The sequence below is a fragment of the Scyliorhinus torazame genome, chromosome 9 (genome assembly GCF_047496885.1).
Source record: "Scyliorhinus torazame isolate Kashiwa2021f chromosome 9, sScyTor2.1, whole genome shotgun sequence".
Classification (NCBI taxonomy): Eukaryota; Metazoa; Chordata; class Chondrichthyes; order Carcharhiniformes; family Scyliorhinidae; genus Scyliorhinus; species Scyliorhinus torazame.
Genome location: NC_092715.1, coordinates 188,207,858 through 188,232,211, shown reverse-complemented (window position 1 = coordinate 188,232,211; position 24,354 = coordinate 188,207,858). Strand labels below are relative to the sequence as shown.

Sequence of the window (24,354 nt, the reverse complement as noted above, 5' to 3'; positions counted from 1 at the left end):
GAGCATTATAAAACAAAACATGATACAGTGGCACATAAAGAGATATTGGGTCAGATAATAAAAAGCTTGGTCAAAGAGATAGGTTTTAGGGAGTGTCTTAAAAGGAGGAAAGCAAAGTAGAGAGGCGATAAAGGCAGGGTATTCCAGAGCTTGGGGCCAAGACAACCTGAAGACACAACCACCAATGTTGAAGAAATTAAAATCAGGGATACTTGGAGGCCAATGATCACTAGTATCTCAAAGAGTTGTGGCACTTGAGAAGATCATATTATAGCACGAGGCGAGGTCACAGAGGGATTGAAAACAAGGATGAGAATGGTAAAATTAAAGCTTTGTTGACCAAGAGTCAATATAGGTCAGCAAGCACTGGGGTTAAAGGGGAATAGGACTTGCTGAGAGTTAAAACACAGGCAATGGAGTTTTGGATGATCTTAAGTTTATGAAGTGGAAATGTGGGAGCTCATCCAGGATGTATTGGAATAGTCGAATCTAAGTTTAACGAAGGCATGAATGAGGTATTCAGCAGTAGTTGAAATTGGGCAATATTACTGAGGGAGAAATAGGTAGTCTAAATGAGTGCATGAATATGGGGTTAAAAGCTCATCTTGGGATGAAATATGACATCAAGATTGCAAAGAGACAAGCTTAATCTCAGACGGTGACAAGAGAGGGATGGAATCGGTAGTTAAGGATCGGAGTCTGAATCAGGGACTGAAAACAGTTGCTTAAGTTTTCCCAATACTTAAAACAAGAGCTGTAAGGTCAGATAAGACAATACAATTTCTCTTCCAATGGTCAATAACAGTTAAAGTGATTCAGTACACACTGTGCTCTAGTATTTTATTTTGGACAAGTACCAAAAATCTAAACCCTTCTCACCAACTCTATGCATTTTGGACTTGTGGAGGCAAGTTTGCTTTAGTACAGGAAAAGACACAGGAAGAGGATGTGCAATAGCAATATGTGTAACAAAACTTTAAAAATCATTTTCCTATAACAATACAACTCTCACCTCCCTCAGCTGTAAAAACAGACTCGGCTTCTCTACAAATCAGATATATGGCAGATATCCGAGATGATGCAAACACTAATTGGAATAAACATTACCCAACATCCTCCACTTCAAATCCTTAATGGACCTAAAAACATTTGAACACAAGGCCAAATGGCATTTACGCATAGCCGATAAGAGAACTTTCTACCTAGATTGGCAAATAACAAGAGGAAAGTAATTTGAATAATTGCAGAACTAGAATGACCACAAAGATCTCTGCACGCTGGGCTGTCACACAAGAGGCCATTTTCAGAGGCATTTGACAGACCGATGAAAGTACAGGCCAGTCAGAAATACATTTGGACAGAGCCATAGTCCGCTAAAATCCCTGCAAAAAAAAAAAAATCTAATGAGTCAACAAGAGATACTGAGGGACCTAATATGCTCCGTTGCACTCTATCTGATATACCAACATAATATATATCCAACACAATCCATTTAACTTGTCTCATGTCAGATTTAAAAAAAAAATTAAATGCTGAAATTGAATAAATACAGTAAATGCTGTTTGGATGAAAATGAATGTCAGTCTGAAAATATAATTTTTTTTCTCTTCCCTATTTTAACATACAAATTAAGATCAAGAGCAGGCCATTTTGCCCCTCAAGCTTGCTCCACTCAATGGTCATGGCTGATCTGATTGGCCTGAACTCCACATTCCACCAACCCTTGATGATTTTCTCGTTAGTCAAGGACCTATCTACCGTAAAAATGTCCAGCCGCTCTCTGCCAAAGAGTTCCAAAAATTCAGTCCTCAGCAAGAAAATTTCTCATCTCCATCTTAAATGGGACACCTCTTATTTCTAAACTGTGTCGCCTAGTTCTACTCTTTCGCACAAGGGCAAACATCCTTTCAGTATCCACCCAGTCAAGTCCCCTCAGGATTTTACATGATACAATGATATCACCTCTCAGTCTTCTAAACTCCCAATGGACACAGATCCAGCCTTCCACACTTAATCCCGTCATCCCAGGAATCAGTCGAGTGAAACTTCTCTGAACTGCATCTAATGCACATATATCCTTTATTAGAACGAGACCCAAACTGTACAGCACTTCAGATGTGGTCTCTCCAAGGCCCTGAACAATGATAGCAAAACACCCCTACTTTTACAGTCAATTCACCTTGCAATAAATATCAACATTCCATTTGCCTTTCTAACCACTTGCTGCGCCTGATACTATTTTTTTTGTGATTCATGTACAGCACTTCATGTTTTTATTTCCTGTGTCCAGGATATGTAGGTAGGATTTAACTGGAGCAATAATGAAAGAAACAAGCCAAATGCAGCACCTTTCTTTGAAAACTCAACAAGGCTGAAGATTTCACAAAATTCACAGGACTACTGTGCATAAATATGCAATGCTGTTAAACAATGCAAGGCTACAAGCAAAGAATTTTGATATTGTATTGCTTAACATCATTGCATATTAAGAACCTACAATTCAATAATCATGTCATTTTTTTAAAGCACCAAACCCGAATTGCACTTGGCAAGGAAAACAAGAGCTATCAATGTGTGCTTATCTTGGGAGCAGTGGATCACAGGAGAGCAATTAGCAACAGGAGCAGTGGATCACAGAAAAGCAACTAGCAACCCCCCCTCCCCAAAAGGTGCTTGATCCAGTTACCACTCAACCAGCATCCAACTTATCACAAATTGGGGATCAAACCAGACTTCTGATTTGTATAGCTTATTCTTGTACCAACAGTATAAATATTCAATTTACCCAAATGAATTGTTGAATATGAGTGAGGATGTTCTGATCTGATTCTGCATGCACTTCCCAAGAACATTTTCTGTTATGTTTTCGCTCAGATCAAAACTGAAACGAAGGCTCCTAAAAGGTAACTGTCAGCTTAATCCTCCAGCCCCAGCAACATTATCCAAAACAAATTACATCAGTTTTCACTTGTATGCTTACAACATCCAACTCTACTTCACCACAACCCCTTTTGACCCTTCAACTTAACCCAACCTTTTGAAACCTTGGGTGTCATATTTGAACCCAAGGTGAGCTACTGACCACATATCCGTGCCATCATTAGGATTGCCTATTTCAACCTCTGGAGAATTGAGACACATAGCTCCTATCTCAGCTCACTGGCTGGTCAAATCCTCATATGTGCTTTTGTTACCTGGTCAAATCCTCATATGTGCTTTTGTTACCTCTGATCTTGACTATCCCAAAGTGGAGATCATTCAAATTGCTGCTGCCCATATGCTAACTAATCAAGTCTCACTCACCCTCACCTCTTGTGCTCACCGACTTCCATTGGCTCCAGGTTCAGCATCTCAATTTCAAAATTCTTGGCTGTAACTAGTCGGCTACCACAGGTATATATGCTTGAGACTCAGCTCTTTACAATTGATGCCAATGAGTTAGAATTTGACATATTTTACTCATAATACAGACAAAGTGGAAAAGATATTGTACATGGATATGGACCAATTAAGTGGGCAGGCCAGAATATCAAATATGGACTATAGTGAAAAGTGTGAAGTGACCCACTTTGGCAGGAAAGATAAGAAAGCAGGTTTTACTTTTTAATGAAAAACTGGGTAATGCTGGTTTTCAGAGGGTCTTGAATGTCCTTGCATTTTAGGTTAAAATGTAGACAAAGCATTCAATCAGGAAAGCAAATGGCACTTTTTATTACAAAGTGATTGGAGTAGAAAAGTAAAGAGGTCTTACTGCAGTTGTATCATGTCTTCGTAAGACCACACCTGTGTAGAGGTTTAGTCTCAATACCCAAGGAAGGATATGCTTTCCTTCAAGGGAGTGCAACAAAGCGATTTCTGGAATGATAATATTGTCCATTGAGGAGACTAAGTCAATATTCCCGAGAGAAGGGAATCACTCACCCCTTGCGCCTGCTCCACCATTCAATAAGAGAATGGCTGATCGGTTTGTAACCTCAGATCCACAGTCCCATCTACCCCTCCCCCACGTTAATCAAGAGTCTGTCTAGCTCTGCCTTAAAAATATTCAGACTCTCCTTCCACCAACCTTTGAGGAAGAGTTCCAGAGACTCATGGCTTTCAAAACAATTCATCTCTGCCTTAAATGAGTGACCCTTTAAAGTGACCCGTAGTTTTGGATTCTCTTAAAAGAGGGAACATCCTCTCCACATCCTCCCCATCAATACCCCTCAGGATCAAAGGTTTTGATCAAGTTGCCTCTTACTCTTCTAAACTCTAATGAACATCTTCAACCTTTCCTCGTGCGACAACCAGCCTATTCCTGGAATTAGTCTAACATTTCATTGAGACATATAAAATTCTTAAATGGCTTCATAGGATAAATGCTGGTTGGCTACTTGCCCTGGCTGAAGAATCGAGAACTCGGTGACAGTTTCAAAAATTGGCCCTGACCATTTAGGACTGAAATGAGGAACAAGGAGAAATTTCTTTAAACGTTGGTGAATCTTTGGAATTTTCTAGCCCAGAGAGCGGTGGGAATTCAGCTGATGTATATATTAAAAACAGAGATCAATATATTTTGGGATTATGAAGAAAATCATGGGATTATATAGTTAGTGCAGGAAAGTGGAGTTGAGATAAATCAATGATGACCTTACTGAATGGTAGGGCAGTTTCAGAAGACCAGATGGCCTACACCTGCCCCCATTTTTTTTATTTTCTTATATTCAAACTGGACTTCAAATCCTCCACAGCCTTGTCCTTAGCTATCTCTGTGACCTCTTCCAGCCCCCGATATTCGGTCTCTCTTTAGAGGCACATCTTAAAACCTATCTCGATGACCAAGCTTCTGCTCATCTGCCCTAACATCGCCTTATGTGGCTTAGTGTCCAATTTTGTTTGAACACCCTCGTGTGCATCAAGGGCCTTGGAACGATTAAAGTGCGATTGAAATTCGGGTTGTTAAATCATAGCGAATAAAGAGAAGGGCTCGAATTTTAAGAGTTTCGTTACTGAAAATCGAAATAAAAGAATCTGCATGCAATGCAGATGATCATCGGAAGTTGCTAATTTCTATAGAAAAGCGTAGAACATAAGTCGAGTGTTTAAAAATGTGTAGCTTCAGAAGTGAGGGTATTAACCAACTCCCCCACCCTTGAAGCTGTCAAGTCATCAGAGGCGCCTCTCCCTCTTCTCTCCGTGGCGGGGCCTACTGCCAAGCTTTATTTATTATTTACCTGTTGGGCACCCACACTCGAGCAGAACGGTCCCTGGACACGGACACGAAGGCTCCCACGGGGAATAAGGTGGTGGCCAGCCCCCTGACGTCCATTTGGTGCCCGGCTAAGGAGCAGCTGAGCCTGAATCCGGATGACGCCATGTCGGCCTGGCCGTCTCTGCCGGTAACATGGCGGCATCCTGGGAGCAGCAAACCCAACACCTTTCCCCTTTCTGTAAATTTATTAAAAAACACGCACCTCCGGTCAAAACTCCCAATGATTGGTACACTTTTAAAATACGCATTTGAAAAATATACGTTAACAATTATCAACGTGCCCCGGACGGGTCAGAGGTGGGTAGCCATGGTAACCGTCATCAAAGGCTGACGATTATAATTGGCCGGGCCGGACAAAGGCGCTCATTTATTTCCGGTTAGAAAAGAAATTAACGTGAGTTTTTTTAAAAATCAGATTAAGGAGAAGTTGATTGTTTTTTAGTGGTGTCGGCGGCTGAAGGGATCGTTTGGATCGACAATAAAGTGACGGGAGTCGCCGGCGGGTTGGGAGGAGGAGGCGAGGAGGGAACCACAACGACATCTAGAGGCTCGGATGACCGAGTTGGAGCCAACGTCCCGGCTCCGGCACTGAGACAGGAGCAAGAGGCAAGGTAGCCTGTCCAGTTCAATGTCTTGTTAACTCGCCCTTCACATCACTCAATGCCTTTTCTTTAGCTGGTGAGATCAGGTGTAATTGCCTGTTCCTGCTAGCCTGGATCTTGGATGTCTCCCTTGTGAACGGCCATGAATTGGATTCAGTTTGAATTGTTTCTTGGAGCAAGCAAGGAGATGGATGAGGGGCTTTGCTTGTTCCCTTCATTCCCTCCACTCTGCGAATTGACTTCTTAACTGGGGGGAGAGAATATATTTATAAAAATGGCGGGGGGGGGGGGGGGGGGAGAGAATATATTTATAAAAATGGGGGGGGGAGAGAATATATTTATAAAAATGGCGGGGGGGGGGAGAATATATTTATAAAAATGGCGGGGGGGGGGAGAATATATTTATAAAAATGCGGGGGGGGGAGAATATATTTATAAAAATGCGGGGGGGGGGAGAATATATTTATAAAAATGGGGGGGAAGAGAATATATTTATAAAAATGCGGGGGGGGGAATATATTTATTAAAATGCAGGGGGGGAGAATATATTTATAAAAATGCAGGGGGGGAGAATATATTTATAAAAATGCGGGGGGGGGGAGAATATATTTATAAAAATGCGGGGGGGGAGAGAATATATTTATAAAAATGCAGGGGGGGAGAATATATTTATAAAAATGCGGGGGGGGAGAGAATATATTTATAAAAATGCAGGGGGGGAGAATATATTTATAAAAATGCAGGGGGGGAGAATATATTTATAAAAATGCGGGGGGGGAGAGAATATATTTATAAAAATGCAGGGGGGGAGAATATATTTATAAAAATGCAGGGGGGGAGAATATATTTATAAAAATGCGGGGGGGAGAATATATTTATAAAAATGCACAAGAGATCCACCATCACTCACCTGCTCCTTCATTATTCCTGCATTGATCAGAGATTATTTTATGATATTCAATTACAATTCAATATTTCCCTTCTGCCCTAAGGCTTGCAAGATTACATTATTGGTGTTAATTTTCATAACCGCTCTCGCAGGGAAGATGTATTTTATTTGCATGTACGTTTTACAAATCTCCCAAGATAACTATGTTCCTGTTTTAATTTTCAATTTTGTTGTTGAGGTGGCAATAAGGTGGTAATAATGTGACCCCCCCCCCCCCCCACCTCCCCCAGACTGTACACTCAGAAGTCCTTTTTTAAATAAAAATGGAAGAGACATGATATCTTTGTGGTGTGTTGAAGTTGTGTTTCATTTTCTTCATGTTTAGACTCTTACCAGACGTGACTCACTCACTCACTAAATCACCAAGGAAACGTGACGCTTCCCCAGAGCGGCATTGAGTGCAACAAGCAGTTTGTGATCACCAAGTCACAACTTTATTTTTACACCGAGACAGTTCATTTGACATTGGGTTTTTTCTTCTCCCCTCCAGACCAGTGAATCTGTAAAATGCCTCAAAAAGTTCTCAAGTGTGTTATTCAACTTGAAATCCACGCGGTAAGATGCATTTTCTCAACTTCTGTACTCTTAATGCAATACTTAATTAAAATATGACAGATGCACCGTAAATATATATTCCAGTGGTGAGCTCTACATTGCATTCGACCTTTAAATATTAACATGCACTGAAACAAGCCCGTATTTATGAACTGCCTGTAATTGTGGACTTGATCTGTCGAAGTGACTTGTGTTGCTAAGGTTCCTGACAACGAAAACAGTGAATACCCGAAAGAAAACGCCCTTTATAAAAAGGGAGGGTGTCTTTTCCTCCGTAATCTTAACTTTCTCTCGACATTGGTGAAACTGCTTTTTTTAATGTTAATGTATGATTTATAATTCTAACTTTCACTTCTGTGTATATTTGCCTTGTACTTCTACTTTACAACAATATTCAAGCCTCACGTTTGCATTTTTCTTGAAGCACCTTATTCCAGAAGTCCTTGAAGTTGAGTACTGTACACAGTGTCTGTGCTGCCAATGATGTAGCACCATACGTGGCAACCCCTTTTATTGCAAGCTTGTGAAATTTGCATCTTTTCATCAAGTTCTTGGAAGATACTACTTTTACAAAAAAGTGGGATGCAATACATATAAAAAATGACCAGCTCCAATGTATTCTAGGATGAGCAAACGTTCGCGGTACACGAAGGTTGATTGTAACAGGCAAAATGCACAGAGGTAGTTCTAGTTCAATATCAACTCAATTTTATTGATTTATAACTTAAACAAAGGTTAAGAGTCCCTCGTTACATGTACACTGTAAACAATACAATAATTCTGAGTCAAACAAGATCCAAATCAAAAGGCAGACTTGTACAATAAAGCTTATATATAGTAATTTTAATACAAATGTAAGTTCTAACTATGACTATATCTAATATTTGTATATCCTTCGTCTTAATTATATCAGTGCAGATGTAGAAAATGCCTTACTTATTGTTCACCTGTATGTCAAGTTTATTGTCACTTCTCCCAATATCATCTTACATAAATTGATTTTATTCCTGTTAATTGTGCACAATTCCTGGTTTCTTTTTTTGTGAAGGAATCATGACCCTTCAATTCCAAGCAGCTGCCTTGTACACATATCCTCTATATATATATATTTATATATATATATTTTAAATCTCTAGAAAGATAGAATTGGCATTCATATTCACCCAACCAAATCGGAGTAGGTTAAATTGGAAAGTAAAAGTAGCACATTTAACCCATCCCATAATCATTCCAGAATAGTGCAGTTAACTTCAACAAAACAACAAGTCAATGATCAATTATTCAAACAGTTTTATCAAACAATTAACACTATCTTATTTACAGCCAATGCTATTTAGCATGATATTTGTACTCTATGGGTAGAGATTTTAATTCTGCCAGAAATATAGAAAGCGACAGCTGTATTTTGAAAAGATGAGGAAACAGCTTTCATGAAGCTGGGCTAATCCAGCATGTTGCTGGTTGAACAGTGAAATCTAAATGTTTCATACTCCAGCAATCCTGAATTGGATTTCATTTGGGCGATTTAACACATGGGCCTCCATTGATTTAAATGTTGTATATTCGTGATATATCAACACTGTGTCCAATTCTGTTCACCGCACTACCAGAAGGACGTGGAGCTTTGGAGAGAGTACAGAGAAGGTTTACCAAGATGTTGCCTGGTATTAGCTATGAGGAGAGATTGAATGAACTGGGATTGTTCTCCCTAGAGAGACGGAGGCTGAGGGGCAATCTGATAGAAGTTTATAAAATGATGAGGGGTAGATCGGGTGAACAGTTGGAGGCTTTTTCCCAGAGCAGAAATGACAATTACAAGAGGGCACAGGTTCAAGGTGAGGGGGGAAAGATTCAGTGGAGACTAGCAGGGGAAGTTTTTTGCACAGAGCATGGTGGTGGCCTGGAATGCACTGCCAAGTGAGGTGGTTGAGGCAGGTACATTAGCGACCTTTAAGACTTATCTGGATAGGCACATGTACAGACGGGGTATAGAAGGATACAGGCGATTAGTCTAGGTAGGATACATGATCGGTGCAAGCTTGGAGGGCTGAAGGGCCTGTTCCTGTGCTGTATTGTTCTTTGATATGATTCTCTTCTGTGGAAACATTTGACAGACCTTTTGCTTTGTCCATAGGATGACACGATTGTGTTTTAATAGGTTGTGGAGGTCAAGGAGATGGCTGTGTAGAGGTTGCTGAAGGGTCTGATTAATTAAATATCCCCTAATATTTTTGAGTTAGTGGTTGATATGTTTAACTGTGCAGCTGCACACACATGGTAATTTAAAGGGGCCGGCTTTTGGTGGCCTATATGGGAACCTTTGGGTTGCCGCAGGTTCTGACTCTATTGCTCAGATCCAAGGATTTTTAATCCTGCTCTGGGTTTTGCACACAATGGGCATTTATTTGCTTTGCAAATTTTATAAAATATAATTGCTTCTTTTTGTAGGTTACCCTTGCCTACATTGCACATTTCATGTAAAAATTGCAGATAGTATTAGTTGGAACTAGAAATATATGTTGCTAATCAGTCTCTCATTGCACTGCTCAGGTGAAATCAAAAATCTGCATCTTTTATTTATCTTGTAATTATCTTCCTGCTTGTTTCCACTCCCATTTCTTTCATTCTGTCTCTCTGTCTTCCATGTTTTCTCCTTTTTCTTAATTTTTTTTTAACCTCGTCTCAATGTATGCCCCTCATGGATATTTTTAATTATTTTCAAGTCTCTCCACAAACATAAATACAAATTTTCATATCTTTTTGCAATCACTGATACTATTTTGCAGTTTCTGTCCTTTTCTGGTTAATGTCATAGAATTTATAGTGCTAAAAGAAGTCATTCAGCCCATTAAGTCTGCATTGGTCCTTGGAAAGAACACCCTACTTAAGCCCACACCTCCACCCAATCCCTGTAACCCAGTAACCCCGCCCAATCTTTTTTGACACTAAGGGCAATTTGGCCAATCCACCAAACCTGCACATCTTTGGACTGTGGGAGAAATCTGGAGCATCCGGAGGAAACCCATGCAGTCACGGGGAGACCATGCAGACTCCGCAAAGACAGTGACCCAAGCCGGGAATTGAACTTGGGACCTTGGAGCTATGAAGGAACAGGGCTAACCACTGTGCTACTGTGCCGCCCGATCATGTTGGAAGTGTCTAACTATCATTCCTTTTGAAATATATATAACATTAAACCTGGCAATATATGTTTTTAAGCCATTTATTTGGCCAATATTGAAATTTATAAATGGTCAAATAATCAGACAGAGCTCAATGATACAAGCTACAGCTTTTGATAGCCTTAACGTCAATTTTCTGGAAATCATTACATCACTTACTTTGGATGTCAACACTGCAGGGATCATTAATGTGCAGCGTTCGATTAGTCTAAGACTGGAGACTGAGCTTGAATCATGACTCGACTTGCTGAGCTTGGGCAATGTGAGGCATAACAGGCATGAGAGAAACTCTTGCTCAAGTAAGGGTTGGTGACGTTTACCATGTTTGTAATGGGACAGATTTAGATCATTAGGCCAAGGGAGAAAGGGCTAATTGTAAAACCACTGGAAGGAGAAAGCGGGAGAGCATAGATCCAACATTGGAGGGTGGAAAATGATTGGGGTCATAAGCGTTCAATTGTGTTTAATTTTCTATTAATGGATATTTGTTCTTCATGTTATGTATTGGCGTGTATTTAGTTGGAAGTGAGCTCAGGAATAGAGTATTAGTAAGTTTGTTCCTGCTGGCCTGACAAAAATACATCTTGCTCTTGCATTGAAACGCCTCCAATTGGATGCTCTGTTAGGGTTGTCAGCGCGGTTGGACACTTTCTGCAAAGTTGATCACGTGACATTTGTTCACAAATAATTAATCACCTGACAGCTGCTCATGTGCCACCTGATTATGTGACCTCTGGTCAAACAGTATGTAATGACCTCCAATTGGCATTATTGGTTGGCCAATTGGAGTATGAGCTCCCTCACTGATAGCTCATTGAGGGGGCCCAATATAAGCACCTGTGTAGGCTTTGTGAGGCAGTCTTGAGTTGACTGGAATGCTAGCAGCACTGTTGGAGCTGCTCTTGTATATAGTTATTGCGAATAAATACTGGAGTAGTGACGGTACCCCTGCTTCCTGTGGATTATTACACAGTACTTGTCCAGAGTTTCAACATGTGAGTTCCCTGTGATTCAATGTCTTAGCTCACATTTTTATGCTAGCAATTGTTTCACAGCAAACTCTAAGAACTGTGAGGTTGCCAGACAGCATGAACGAAAAGCACACTGGTTTGGACCACAAGCTGCACTTTTGTCCTGGTTGTTAGCAACAGTACATAGCTGAGAGTTTTGTCTTCCATTCCAGCTGGAATCTGATGTATATTGTAAATATAATTGCTTTACAATCAACCAAGTTTCTTTTTACTAACTCGATTCTGACTCATTTGTGGCCTACAACACTGGCGAAAAGGGTACAACTGGATTATGGTCAATGCTGCTACACACCGGCTGAACCACTTCCTTTACTCTGCTGGACCAAGGTTGGAAATGTTTTTTCGTTAAGAATATGGCTTTATTTGGAAGATTGGACATGTTCAGCGCAAGATTAGTGGATTGGACACAGTACGCAGAATGCATGCGTTACTTTTTCCGGGTAAATACAATCACAGATGCTGATCAACAGACAGGAATTGCTGACTACCTGTGGAGTTCATGCCTATGGAGTGATAAAGAATCTTACATATCCTGCAGCCCAGGATACTATAATGGTACCCTAGTGGTGCAATACTTCTACCCTAAACTGTCTGAAATAGTGCAGAGATGCTGTTTAATACGGCAGAGAGGACCCCTAGAGTGTCCGTAACCGAGTTTTTGACAAGGCTACTAAAAATAGCAAAATTTTGTGAATACGGAACTTGCCTTTTTGAAATGCTGTTTGGGCTGCAGTGTAGATAACATGGCTCTCAAAGGAAATAGCTAGCCGGATCGTCACTAAACCTTCGGCAGGCCGTTCAAATTTTGCTTTTCAATGAAAGCCCTGAGAGAGGAGTGCAGGAGATCCAGGGGATTTAGGATGCACGCCGTTCCTATCAAGACAGGTGCCAACTAAGAGCTCACTTTCCGCCTGGATTAATCAGAGGAGGAGTGTATGCAGCTGAATTGTGTTATGGCACCCCGAGTGGCCTCCATCAAGATAACTGTGCAGGTTAATGGACATCCATTAGACACCGGAGCTCTGGTTTCCATTGTTGGAAAGCAGACTTACGACAGGATAAAATCGGGTGTGCAGCAGTTGGATCAGCGGGACGCTGAGGCAAGATTAGCGAAGTATACCGGCGACCCGTTAGCCATTGCAGGAACTGCTATGACCCTGGTGGTTTACGGACTATTGTCGGTGCGTCTCCCGTTGATCAGAGTCAATGGACATGACCCCAGGTTGCGAGGTCACGATTGGCTAAAGCACCTACATCTGGACTGGCAGCAGATTTTCAAAATAGGATCCGGGGGCCTGTAGTGAGTACTAGGAAAATACCCTGTGGTTTTCCAACCCAGACGGTGGGAAATAAAAAGGGTCATGGCAAATATCAGGTCGATTCGGTCGCACAACCAAGGTATTGATTCAGAAAGCAAAGTACTGGACACACCCCTGTCAGCATCAACAGAGTCGAGGTGGAGAGGGTTAGCAGTTTCAAATTCTTAGGGGTACACATCTCAAAATCTGTCCTGGTCCACCCACGTCGACGCTACCACCAAGAAAGCACAAGAGCACCTATTCTTCCTTAGGAAACTAAGGAAATTCGGCATGTCCGCTGATACACTATCAATTACGACGAGACGAGTAGAGAGTAATCGAGGCTTTATTACACAGATGTGGAGCATCCCGCAGCTGCTGCTGAAATGGCTGCAGCTCGGAGAGCCCACACATTTATACTCCGCCTACTGGGCAGATCCAGCAGGCAGGGATCTACCCCCGTACCTGTAGTACAGGGGCCTTACCATAATACCCTTGTATGCAGTATATACAATACAACAGTGGTAACTACCACATTCACCCCCTGTTAAAAGAGTCCAGCGGGGGTGGCGGAAAACTATTTACATTCGGGTTGTTTAAAAGTTTAGAAGGCGTTTATAAATGTAGACGATCGGGCGCCTTGATCCGTCATTGCGAGCGCCGCAGTTCTGGTGGTGATTCAGGCGTTGGTTCGATCGTCGGTGACTCTGGGAGCCTGTCGGCCTCCTCTTCATCCCCGGGTGGGACCAAGGAAAGGACGGATCGTCCTGGAGCGGGGGCTGTGGTGGGGTGCACTGGGGGAAGGGAGGGTGGTGCCGGGGCAGAGGGGGGGGGGGTGTAAGGGACTAAGCTGGTGCCAGGTCCCTGAGGGAGACGGTGTCTTGGCGGCCGTCGGGGTACGCCACATAGGTGTACTGCGGGTTCGCGTGTAGTGAACGGATCCTGGAGCTGCCAGCCATGTTGGGAGCGAAACCCTGGAGGTGGAAGGCAAAGAGACATTCATGGGGAGTTTCGTTAGTCGCAGTGCACAGGAATGACTGAATGGAGTGCAGGGCATCGGGGGGACCTCCTGTCAGCGGGAGGCCGGGAGATTTCTGGACCGTAGGGACAGCTGGACGGCCTTCCAGACAGGCCCGTTTCCCCGGGGGTTGTAGCTGGTCGTCCTGCTCGAGGCAAATGCCCCTGTTGAGCAGGTACTGGCGCAGCTCATCGCTCATAAATGAGGATCCCCGGTCGCTATGGACATAGGCGGGGAAACCGAACAGAGCGAAGATGGTGTTGAGGGCTTTGTTGACGGTGGCAGACATCATATCGGGGCATGGGATGGCGAAGGGGAATCTGGAATATTCGTCGACCACATTAAGAAAGTACGTGTTGCGGTTGGTGGAGGGGAGGGGCCCTTTGAAGTCCACGCTGAGGCGTTCAAAGGGACGGGAGGCCTTCACCACCGCATGGTCTGGCCGGTAGAAGTGCGGTTTACACTCCGCGCAGACCTGGCAGTCTCTGGTGATAGCCTTGACTTCCTCGATGGAGTAGGGCAGATTGCGGGTCATTATGAAATGATAAAAGCCGGTGAACCCTGGGTGACAGAGATCGTCGTGCAGGGTCCGGAGTCGGTCCACTTGTGCGCTGGCACCTGTACCTCGGGATAGGGCATCGGGGGGCTCGTTGAGCTTACTGGGGCGATACAAAACCTCATAATTGCAGGTGGAGAGCTCGATCCTCCACCTCAAGATCTTATCATTTTTGATCTTACCCCACTGTGTGTTGTTAAACATGAAGGCAACCGATCGTTGGTCTGTGGGGAGAGTGAATCTCCTGCCGGCCAGGGAATGCCTCCAATGCTGCACAGCTTCAACGGTAGCTTGGGCCTCCTTTTCGATAGAGGTGCTGAATTTCAGAGGCATGGAGGGTGCGGGAAAAGAATGCCACGGGCCTGCCTGCCTGGTTGAGGGTGGCGGCCAGAGCAACATCTGATGCATCGCTCTCGACTTGGAAGGGGAGCGTCTCGTCGACCGCGTGCCTTGCCGATGTCGACCTTGATACGGTTGAAGGCCTGGTGAGCCTCGGCCGTCAGTGGGAAACCAGTGGAGTGGATGCGTGGGCGGGCCTTGTCCGCATAGTTAGGGACCCACTGGGCGTAGTACGAGAGGAACCCCAGGCATCGTTTGAGGGCCTTGGGGCAGTAGGGAAGGGGGAGTTCCATGAGGGGGAGCATGCGATCGGGGTCGGGCCCTAGAACTCCGTTCTGACCCATATAGCCGAGGATGGCAAATTGGTTCGTGCTGAACACGCACTTCTCCTTGTGGTAGGTTAGGTTGAGGAGTTTGGCGGTGTGGAGGAATTTGGAAAGGTTAGCGTTGTGGTTCTGCTGGTCGTGGCCACAGATGGTGACGTTATCCAGGCACGGGAAAGTGGCCCGCAGTCCGTACCAGTCAACCATTTGGTCCATCTCCCGTTGGAAGACCGAGACCCCGTTAGTGACGCCGAAGGGAACCCGAATGAGGTGGTAAAGGCGACCGTCTGCTTCAAACGCGGTGTACTGGCAGTCCGCCTTGCGAATGGGGAGCTGGTGGTAGGCAGATTTCAGGTCCACTGTCGAGAAGACCCGGTACTGTGCAATCTGATTGACCATATCAGATATGCATGGGAGGTGGTAAGCGTTGAGCTGCATGTAACGATTGATGGTCTGACTGTAGTCAACGACCATCCTGTTTTTCTCCCCAGTTTTCACCACTACCACTTGGGCTCTCCAGGGGCTGTTGCTGACCTCAATAATATCTTCCCGCAGCAGCCGCTGGATCTCCGACCTGGTGAAGGTCCTGTCCTGGGCACTGTACCGTCTGCTCCTGGTGGCGACGGGTTTGCAATCCGAGGTGAGGTTCGCAAACAGGGAAGGTGGGTCGACCTTAAGGGTCATGAGACCACAGACAGTAAGGGGTGGTAGGGGCCCGCCAAATTTCAGGGTTAGGCTCTGGAGGTTGCACTGGACGTCCAGCTCGAGTAGCAAGGCAGCACAGAGGTTGGGGAGGACGTAGGGCCGGAAGCCGCTGAACCCTACACCCTGGATGGTGAGGGTGGCGATGCAATACCCCCGGATCGACATGGAGTGGGATCCGGAGGCCAGGGAGATTCTCTGGTTGATGGGTTGTACGGTGAGGGAGCAGCGCCTTACCGTATCGGGGTGGATGAAGCTCTCGGTGCTCCGGGAGTCCAGAACGCAGGATATCTTGTGCTCGTCGACCTTCACTGTCGTCGACGCGGTCGCGAGGTTGTGCGGTCGGGACTGGTCGATCATGATGGAGGTCAGACGTGGCTTGTCGACGGCAGTTGATGGTGATGAGTGGGCCGATGAGGTGCCCGATGAGCAGGGGTCCTGAGGCGGGGAAGATGGCGGCGCCCACGGGCTGCACGTGTCCTGAGGCAGGCAAGATGGCGGCACCCACTGGCCGCAAGTGTTGTGAGGGGAGCATGATGGCCGCACGGGCTGCACATGGGTCTGAGGCGAGGAAGATGGCGGCGCCCACGGGTCGCAAGTGGGGGGTGCAGGGACAATAGCGGCGATCGAGCGGGCCTGGCACACAGCAACAAAATGTCCTTTTCTTCCTGCAGGCTTTGCAGAGCGCGCTCCGTGCCGGGCAGCGTTGCCGGGGGTGTTTTGACTGACCACAGAAGTAGCACCTGGGTCTCCCGGGGTTGGTCGGCTGCCGCGCGGCGCAGGTCTGGGGTAGGCTGGGGGAGGTCGCTGATGGGGTCCACGATGGGGTGTTCTCTGGCGGGGTCCACAATGCACAGGATGGGTGGGCCGTGCGGTCGGGGGCATACGCCTGTATATTGTGTGAGGCGACTGTGAGCGGGAGCGCTAGTTTCCTGGTCGCAGCGAGGTCGAGGGTAGCCCCTTCTAAGAGGCGCTGGCGGATGTAGGCCGAACCTATGCCCATAACGAACGCGTCTCTAAGTAGCAGGTCAGAATGTTCAGCGGCCGAAATGGCCTGGCAATCACAGTCTCTCACCAGGACGAGCAGGGCACGCCAGAAAGCTTCCACAGACTCACCGGGGAGTTGATGCCGCGTGGACAGGTGGTGCCTGGCGTAGATTTTGTTAGTCTTCTTGAGTGTAGTTCTCCTTTAGTAGCGCCATGGCCTTAGCATAGGGCGGCGCGTCCCGGATGAGGGGATAAATATCGGAGCTCAGCCATGTGTAGAGAATCTGGGGCTTCTGTGCCTCTGAGGGTGGTTCGGTCGCAAATCCAATGTATGCTTCAAAGCAAGCTAGCCAATGTGCGAAGGCCGACATGGCGTTGTCTGCTTGAGGATGCAGCTGCAGGCGATCTGACTTGATGCAGAGATCGAGTGTTGTAAAATCTCTGCATAATAAATTGATGCACTATCAATTACGACGAGACAAGAGTAGAGAGTAATCGAGTCTTTATTACGCAGAGATGTGGAGCCTCCCGCAGCTGCTGCCGCAATGGCTGCAGCTTGGAGGGCCCACACATTTATACTCCGCCTACTGGGCGGAGCCAGCAGGCAGGGATCTACCCCCCCGTACCTGTAGTACAGGGGCCTTACCGTAATACCCTCGCATGCAGTGTATACAATACAACAGTGGTGACTACCACATCCACATTAACTCTTACCAACTTTTACAGATGCACCATAGAAAGCATCCTATCTGGCTGCATCACAGCCTGGTATGGCAACTGCTCAGCCCAGGACTGCAAGAAACTTCAGAGAGTCGTGAACACCGCCCAGTCCATCACACAAACCTGCCTCCCATCTATTGACTCCATCTACACCTCCCGATGCCTGGGGAAAGTGGGCAGCATAAGCAAAGACCCCTCCCACCCGGCTTACTCACTCTTCCAACGTCTTCCATCGAGCAGGAGATACAGAAGTCTGAGAACACACACAAACAGATTCAAAAACAGCTTCTTCCCCACTGTCACCAGACTCCTAAACGACCCTCTTATGGACTGACCTCATTAACACTACACCCCTTATGCTTCACCCAATGCCGGTGTTATGTAGTTACATTGTGTACCTTGTTTTGCCTTATTATGTATTTTCTTTTATTTCCTTTTCTTTTCATGTACTTAATGATCTGTTGAGCTGCTCACAAAAAAATACTTTTCACTGTACCTTCGTACACGTGACAATAAACAAATCCAATTTCAGAGCTTGCCTGGTCCCTTACACCTTGTTCGCGAAAGTTGAAGCCAAATTTAGCCGGCTCGAAGCACTTGGGATCATCAGCCCGGTGCGTTTTGCCGATTGGATGGCTCCAGTGGTCCTGGTGCTCAAACCTGGTAAAATGGTCAGATTGTGTGGGGACTATAAGTTAACGGTCACCAGGGCCTCCTGGTTAGATTGTTACCCAAATCCTCGCATCAAGGACCTATAAACAAAATTGGCCGATTTACCAAACCTGGCATGAGGCATGTGTATTTGCAGTTAGAATTGGACCTTGCCTCACAAAACATGCCGCAATAAGCACCCAGAGAGGCCTGTACAAGTACACCAGACTGCCCTTTGGAGTGTCTGCGGTAGTCACCACTGTTGTATTATATTGTATATACTGCACTGCATATAAGGGTATTACGGTAAGGCCCCTGTACTACACGTACGGGGGTAGACCCCTGCCTGCTGGCTCCGTGTGTGCTCTCTGAACTGCAGCCATTTTGACAGCAGCTGTAGGAGGCCACATCTCTGTAATAAAGCCTCGATTACTCTCTACTCTCATCTCGTCGTAATTGATAGTGAATCAATTTATTACAGCTGCAGCTGCATCCTCAAGCAAACAATGCCAAAAAGGACTTTGCACATTGGCTAGCTTGCTTTGAAGCATACATCAGATCTGCGACAGACCCAATCCCAGAAGCACAGAAGCTCCAGATTCTGTACACGCGGCTGAGCTCCGATGTCTTTCCCCTCATCCAGGACACGTCAACCTATGCATAGGCCATGGCGCTACTAAAGGAGAACTACGCTCAGCAGACCAACAAGATCTACGCCAGGCACCTCCTGTCCACGCGGCACCTACTTCCCGGTGAGTCTGTGGAAGATTTCTGGCGTGCTCTGCTCGCCCTGGTGAGAGACTGTGATGGCCAGGCCGTTTTGGCCACTGAACATTCTAACATGCTAATGAGAGACGCGTTCATTACGGACATAGGGACGGCCTACATCCGCCAGTGCCTCTTAGAAGGGGCTACGCTTGACCTTGTGGCGACCAAGAAACTAGCGCTCTTGCTCACAGTCGCCTCACGCAACGTATAGGCGTATATCCCCGACCACACGGCTCACCCTTCCTGGGCATCGTGGACCCCACCAGCGGCCACCCCATTGTGGATCCCATCAGCGACCGCCCCACGCCTGCACCGCGCGGCAGCCAACCAACCCCGGGGGACCCAAGTGCTACTTCTGCGGACAGACAAAACACCCCCGGCAGTGCTGCCCGGCGTGGAGCGACTCTGCAAGGCTTGCGGCAAGAAAGGACATTTTGCTGCAGTGTTGCAGGCCCACTCGATCGCCACTATTGTCCCTGCACCCCCCCCCACGTGCAGCCAGTGGGCGCCGCCATCTTTCTCGCCTCAGACCACGTGCGGCCCGTGGGAGCCGCCATCTTGCTCCCCTCACAACACGTGCGGCCTGTGGGCAACGCCATCTTGCTTGCCTCACAACCAATGGGCGGAGCCACCTTGCCTGCCCCAGGACACGTGCGGCCCGTGGGCGCCGCCATCTTTCCCGCCTCAGGACCCCTGCCCGTCGGGCACTTCATCGGGCCGCTCATCGCCTGCAACCGCCGACGACCAGCCGCGTCTCGCCTCCGTCACGATCACCCAGTCCCGACCGCACAACCTCGCGACAGCGTCGACAAAGGTGAAGGTCGACGGGCATGAGATATCCTGCCTTCTGGACTCCGGGAGCACTGAGAGCTTCATCCACCCCGATATGGTAAGGCGCTGCTCCCTCGCGGTACACCCAATTAACCAAAGAATCTCACTGGCCTCTGGATCCCACTCTGTGTCGATCCGGGGGTACTGCATCGCCACCCTCACCATCCAGGGCGTAGAATTCAGCGGATTCCGGCTCTACGTTCTCCCCAATCACTGCACTGCCTTGCTACTCGGCCTGGATTTCCAGTGCAACCTCCAGAGCCTAACCATGTAATTTGGTGGGCCCCTACCACCCCTTACTGTATGCGGCCTCACGACTCTTAAGGTCGACCCGCCTTCTCTGTTTGCAAACCTCACCTCGGATTGCAAATCCGTCGCCACCAGGAGCAGACGGTGCAGCGCCCAGGACATGACCTTCATCAGGTATCATCGAGGCCAGCAACAGCCCCTGGAGAGCCCAAGTGATAGTGGTGAAAACGGGGGAGAAAAACAGGATGGTAGTTGACTACAGTCAGACCATCAGTCGGTACACGCAGCTCGACGCGTACCCCCTCCCACGCATATCTGATATGGTCAATCAGATTGCACAGTACCGGGTCTTCTCGACAGTGGACCTGAAATCTGCCTACCACCAGCTCCCCATTCGCAAGGCTTTGAAGTGGACAGCTGCCTTTACCATTTCCTTCGGGTTCCCTTCGGCGTTACTAACAGGGTCTCGGTCTTCCAACGGGGATGGATCGAATGGTTGACGGGTGTGACTGTGGGCCACTTTCCTGTACCTGGATAATGTCACCATCTGCGGCCACGACCAGCAGGACCACGACGCTAACCTTTCCAAATTTCTCCACACCGCCAAACTCCTCAACCTAACCTACAACAAGGAGAAGTGTGTGTTCAGCATAAACCGATTAGCCATCCTCGGCTATGTGGTTCAGAACAGAGTTCTAGGGCCCGACTCCAATCGCATGTGCCCCCTCATGGATCTCCCTCTTCCCCACTGTCACAAGGCCCTCAAACGATGCCTGGGGTTCTTTTCGTACTATGCCCAGAGCTAGCAGACAAGGCCCGCTCACTCATTCACTCCACTGCTTTCCCACTGACGGGCGAGGCTCACCAGGCCTTCAACCGTATCAAGGTCGACATCACCAAGGCCGCGATGCACGCGGTCGACGAGACTCTCCCCTTCCAAGTCGAGAGCGATGCATCAGACGTCGCTCTGGCCGCCACCCTCAACCAGGCAGGCAGGTCCGTGGCATTCTTTTCCCGCACCCTCCATGCCTCCGCAATTCAGCATCTCTATCGAAAAGGAGGCCCAAGCTATCGTTGAAGCTGTGCAGCATTGGAGGCATTACCTGGCCGGCAGGAGATTCACTCTCCTTACAGACCAACGGTCGGTTGCCTTCATGTTTAACAACACACAGCGAGGTAAGATCAAAAATGATAAGATCTTGAGGTGGAGGATCGAGCTCTCCACCTTTAATTACGAGGTTTTGTACCGCCCCGGTAAGCTCAACGAGCCCCCTGATGCCCTGTCCCGAGGTACATGTGCCAGCGCACAAGTGGACCGACTCCAGACCCCGCACGATGATCTCTGTCACCCAGGGGTGACCCGCTTTCATCACTTCACTAAGGCCCGCAATCTGCCGCACTCCATCGAGGAAGTCAGGGCTATCACCAGAGACCGCCAGGTCTGCGCGGAGTGTAAACCGCACTTCTACCGGCCAGACCGTGTGCGCCTGGTGAAGGCCTCCCGCCCCTTTGAACGACTCAGCGTGGACTACAAAGGGCCCCTCCCCTCCACCGACCGCAACACGTATTTTCTCAATGTGGTCGACGAATATTCCAGATTCCCCTTCGCCATCCCATGCCCCGATATGATGTCTGCCACCGTCACCCTCAACACCATCTTCGCTCTGTTCGGTTTCCCCGCCTGCGTCCACAGCGAGCGGGGGATCATTTATGAGCAATGAGCTGCGCCAGTACCTGCTCAACAGGGGCATTGCCTCGAGCAGGACGACCAGCTACAACCTCCGGGGAAACGGGAAGGTGTAGCGGGAGAATGGGACGGTCTGGAAGGCCGTCCAGCTGGCCCTACGGTCCAGAAATCTCCCGGCCTCCCGCTGGCAGGAGCTCCTCCCCGACGCACTTCACTCCATTCGGTCGCTCCTGTGCACGGCAACTAACGAAACCCCCGATGAACGTCTCTTTGCCTTCCCCAGGAAGTCCACCTCCGTGGTTTCGCTCCCAACGTGGCTGGCAGCGCCAGGACCCATTCTCCTCCGCAAGCACGTACGGCTCCACAAGGCAGACCCGTTGGTTGAGAGGGTACAGCTACTCCACGCAAACCTGCAGTACGCCTACGTAGCGTACCCCGACGGCCGCCAAGACACAGTCTCCCTCAGGGACCTGGCACCAGCTTAGTCCCATACACACACCCCCCACTGCCCCGGCACCACCCTCCCTTCCCCCAGCGCACCCCACACAGCTCCCGCTCCAGGACAATCCGTCCTCCCCTTGGTCCCACCCGGGATGAAGAAGATGTCGACAGGCTCCCGGAGTCTCCAACAACCGAGCCGACACCCTACTCTCTACCACACTGCGGCACTCTCAATGACTAATCAAGGCACCCGACCATCTAAATTTGTAACCTTCTCTGAAATTTTAATGACAACCTGTATGTAAATAATTTTCCACCACCCCCGCTGGACTCATTTTTAACAGGGGGTGAATGTGGTAGTCACCACTGTTGTATTATATTGTATATACTGCACTGCATACGAGGGTATTACAGTAAGGCCCCTGTGCTACTGGTATGGGGGTAGATCCGTGCCTGCTGGCTCCGCCCAGTAGGCAGAGTATAAATGTGTGCGTTCTCCGAACGGCAGCTATTTCGGCAGCAGCCGTAGGAGGCCACACATCTCTGTGTAATGAAGCCTCGATTACTCTCTACTCTCGCCTCGTCATAATTGATAGCGCATCAGTGTCATCGACCTGTGCCACATTCCAGAGGGTGATGGAAAACATACCACAAGGGTTTCCGCGAGTGGAGGTATATCTGGATGACGTGTTGGTGACAGAAGAAATCGAACAGGAACATTTAAGTAATTCTGGTGAGGTGCTCCGTTGTTTCTCGGATACAGGCATTCGCTTGCGGAGAGAAAAGTGTGTTTCCCATGCAAGGGAAGTGGTGCACCTGGGCTACCAAGTGGACTGTGACTGGTTACACCGCAGAGAAGGTACGTGCTATTCAGCAGGCTCCTACCCCTGAAAACACCATGGAGCTATGGTCTTTTGTGGGGATTGGTGAACTATTACGGTAAGTCCATCTCTGGCTTTGCGATAATGTTAGCATCCCCCCTACATCTCCTCTTAAAAAAGGACCAGGAATGGTCATTGAGAAAGCAACAGGAAGCAGTGTTCACTAAAGTGAAAAAAACAATTGACTTCCTCGGGCTTGTTAACACATTATGATCCTGCCAAACTGCTAATTGTCACATGGCATGCGTGACCGTATGGCATTGGCACCTATTTATCATATCACATGGAAGATGGCAGAGAGAGGTTGATTGCTTTCGCTTCCCCGACCCTGGCCGTGGCCAAGTGCGATTATGCCCAAATTGAAAAAGAAAGTTTGGCAGTTGTCTTCGCCGTGAAGGAATTCCATCAATATGCGTACGGTCGAGATTTCACGATCATCACAGACCACAAGTCATTACTTGGTCTTTTTAAAGAAGACGAGGCAATTCCGTCCATTACCTCCCCCAGGATCCAGCATTGGGCCCTCCTGCTGGCCGCCTACGAGTACTCACTTTTTAAAAAAAAATTTAGAGTACCCAATTCATTTTTTCCAATTAAGGGGCAATTTAGCGTGTTCAAACCACCTACCCTGCACATCTTTGGGTTGTGGGGGCGAAACCCACGCAAACACGGGGAGACTGTGCAAACTCCACGCGGACAGTGACCCAGAGCTGGGATCGAACCTGGGACCTCGGCGCCGTGAGACTGCAGTGCTACCACTGCACCACCATGCTGCCCTCTACGAGTACTCACTTGAGCATTGTCGCGGCACCCAGATCGCAAATGCGGATGTAATAATCCTTTGCCAATATGCCCTCCTTCTCCTCCCAGGAGTGACGAGGCAATGGCCTCACTCAACTTTATGGATTTGTTGCCTATTACAGCATCCCAAATCCGTGAGTAGACAGACTGACCCAGTCCTTTCGAAGGTTCGGCACGTAGTCCTATATGAGGGTCAGCATAGGCGAGTTCTAGGCATTCTCGACGAAGATGTCTGAATTTAGTGTGGAAGATGGCATCCTGTTGTGGGGTATGCCCGTCGTCATCTCAGGCATGAGCCAGGATGTAATCCTGAGGGATCTACACAACGGGCACCCATCGGTGTCAAAAAATGAAAATGCTAGCACGTAGCTATGTTTGGTGACTGGGACTGAATGCTGAGATCGAGAGAGTAGCCCAGCAGTGCAGCAGATGTCAGGAACACGAGAAATTCCAGCCAGCCGTGCCCCTTTACCCATGGGAATGGTCGGGGTGACTGTGTGTGCAGTTACACGGTGACTTTGCCAGCCTG

At 47.6% G+C, this 24,354-nt stretch overlaps 2 protein-coding genes across 6 annotated transcripts in view; one reads left to right on the top strand and one right to left on the bottom strand.

Moving 5' to 3' along the window:
- Positions 1-5,555, bottom strand: part of plaa (phospholipase A2-activating protein) — a 63,288-nt gene extending 57,733 nt beyond the window's left edge. Inside the window, exon 1 of the mRNA XM_072516905.1 lies at positions 5,217-5,555. Coding sequence (XP_072373006.1) covers positions 5,217-5,359 — 143 coding nt within the window. The 5' untranslated portion in view covers positions 5,360-5,555. The remainder of the gene's footprint in view (positions 1-5,216) is intronic.
- A 2-nt stretch (positions 5,556-5,557) lies between these two features.
- spata6l (spermatogenesis associated 6-like) overlaps positions 5,558-24,354 on the top strand; it is a 156,799-nt gene continuing 138,002 nt past the window's right edge. For 4 of the 5 annotated variants that reach the window (XM_072516910.1, XM_072516908.1, XM_072516906.1 and 1 more), the window contains exons 1-2: positions 5,558-5,865; positions 7,296-7,360. In XM_072516910.1, the coding sequence (XP_072373011.1) occupies positions 7,313-7,360 (48 nt within the window). In that variant the 5' untranslated portion in view covers positions 5,558-5,865; positions 7,296-7,312. Of the gene's footprint in view, positions 5,866-7,130; positions 7,361-24,354 lie in introns of all 5 variants that reach the window. The other variant, XM_072516907.1, reaches the window with a different exon arrangement.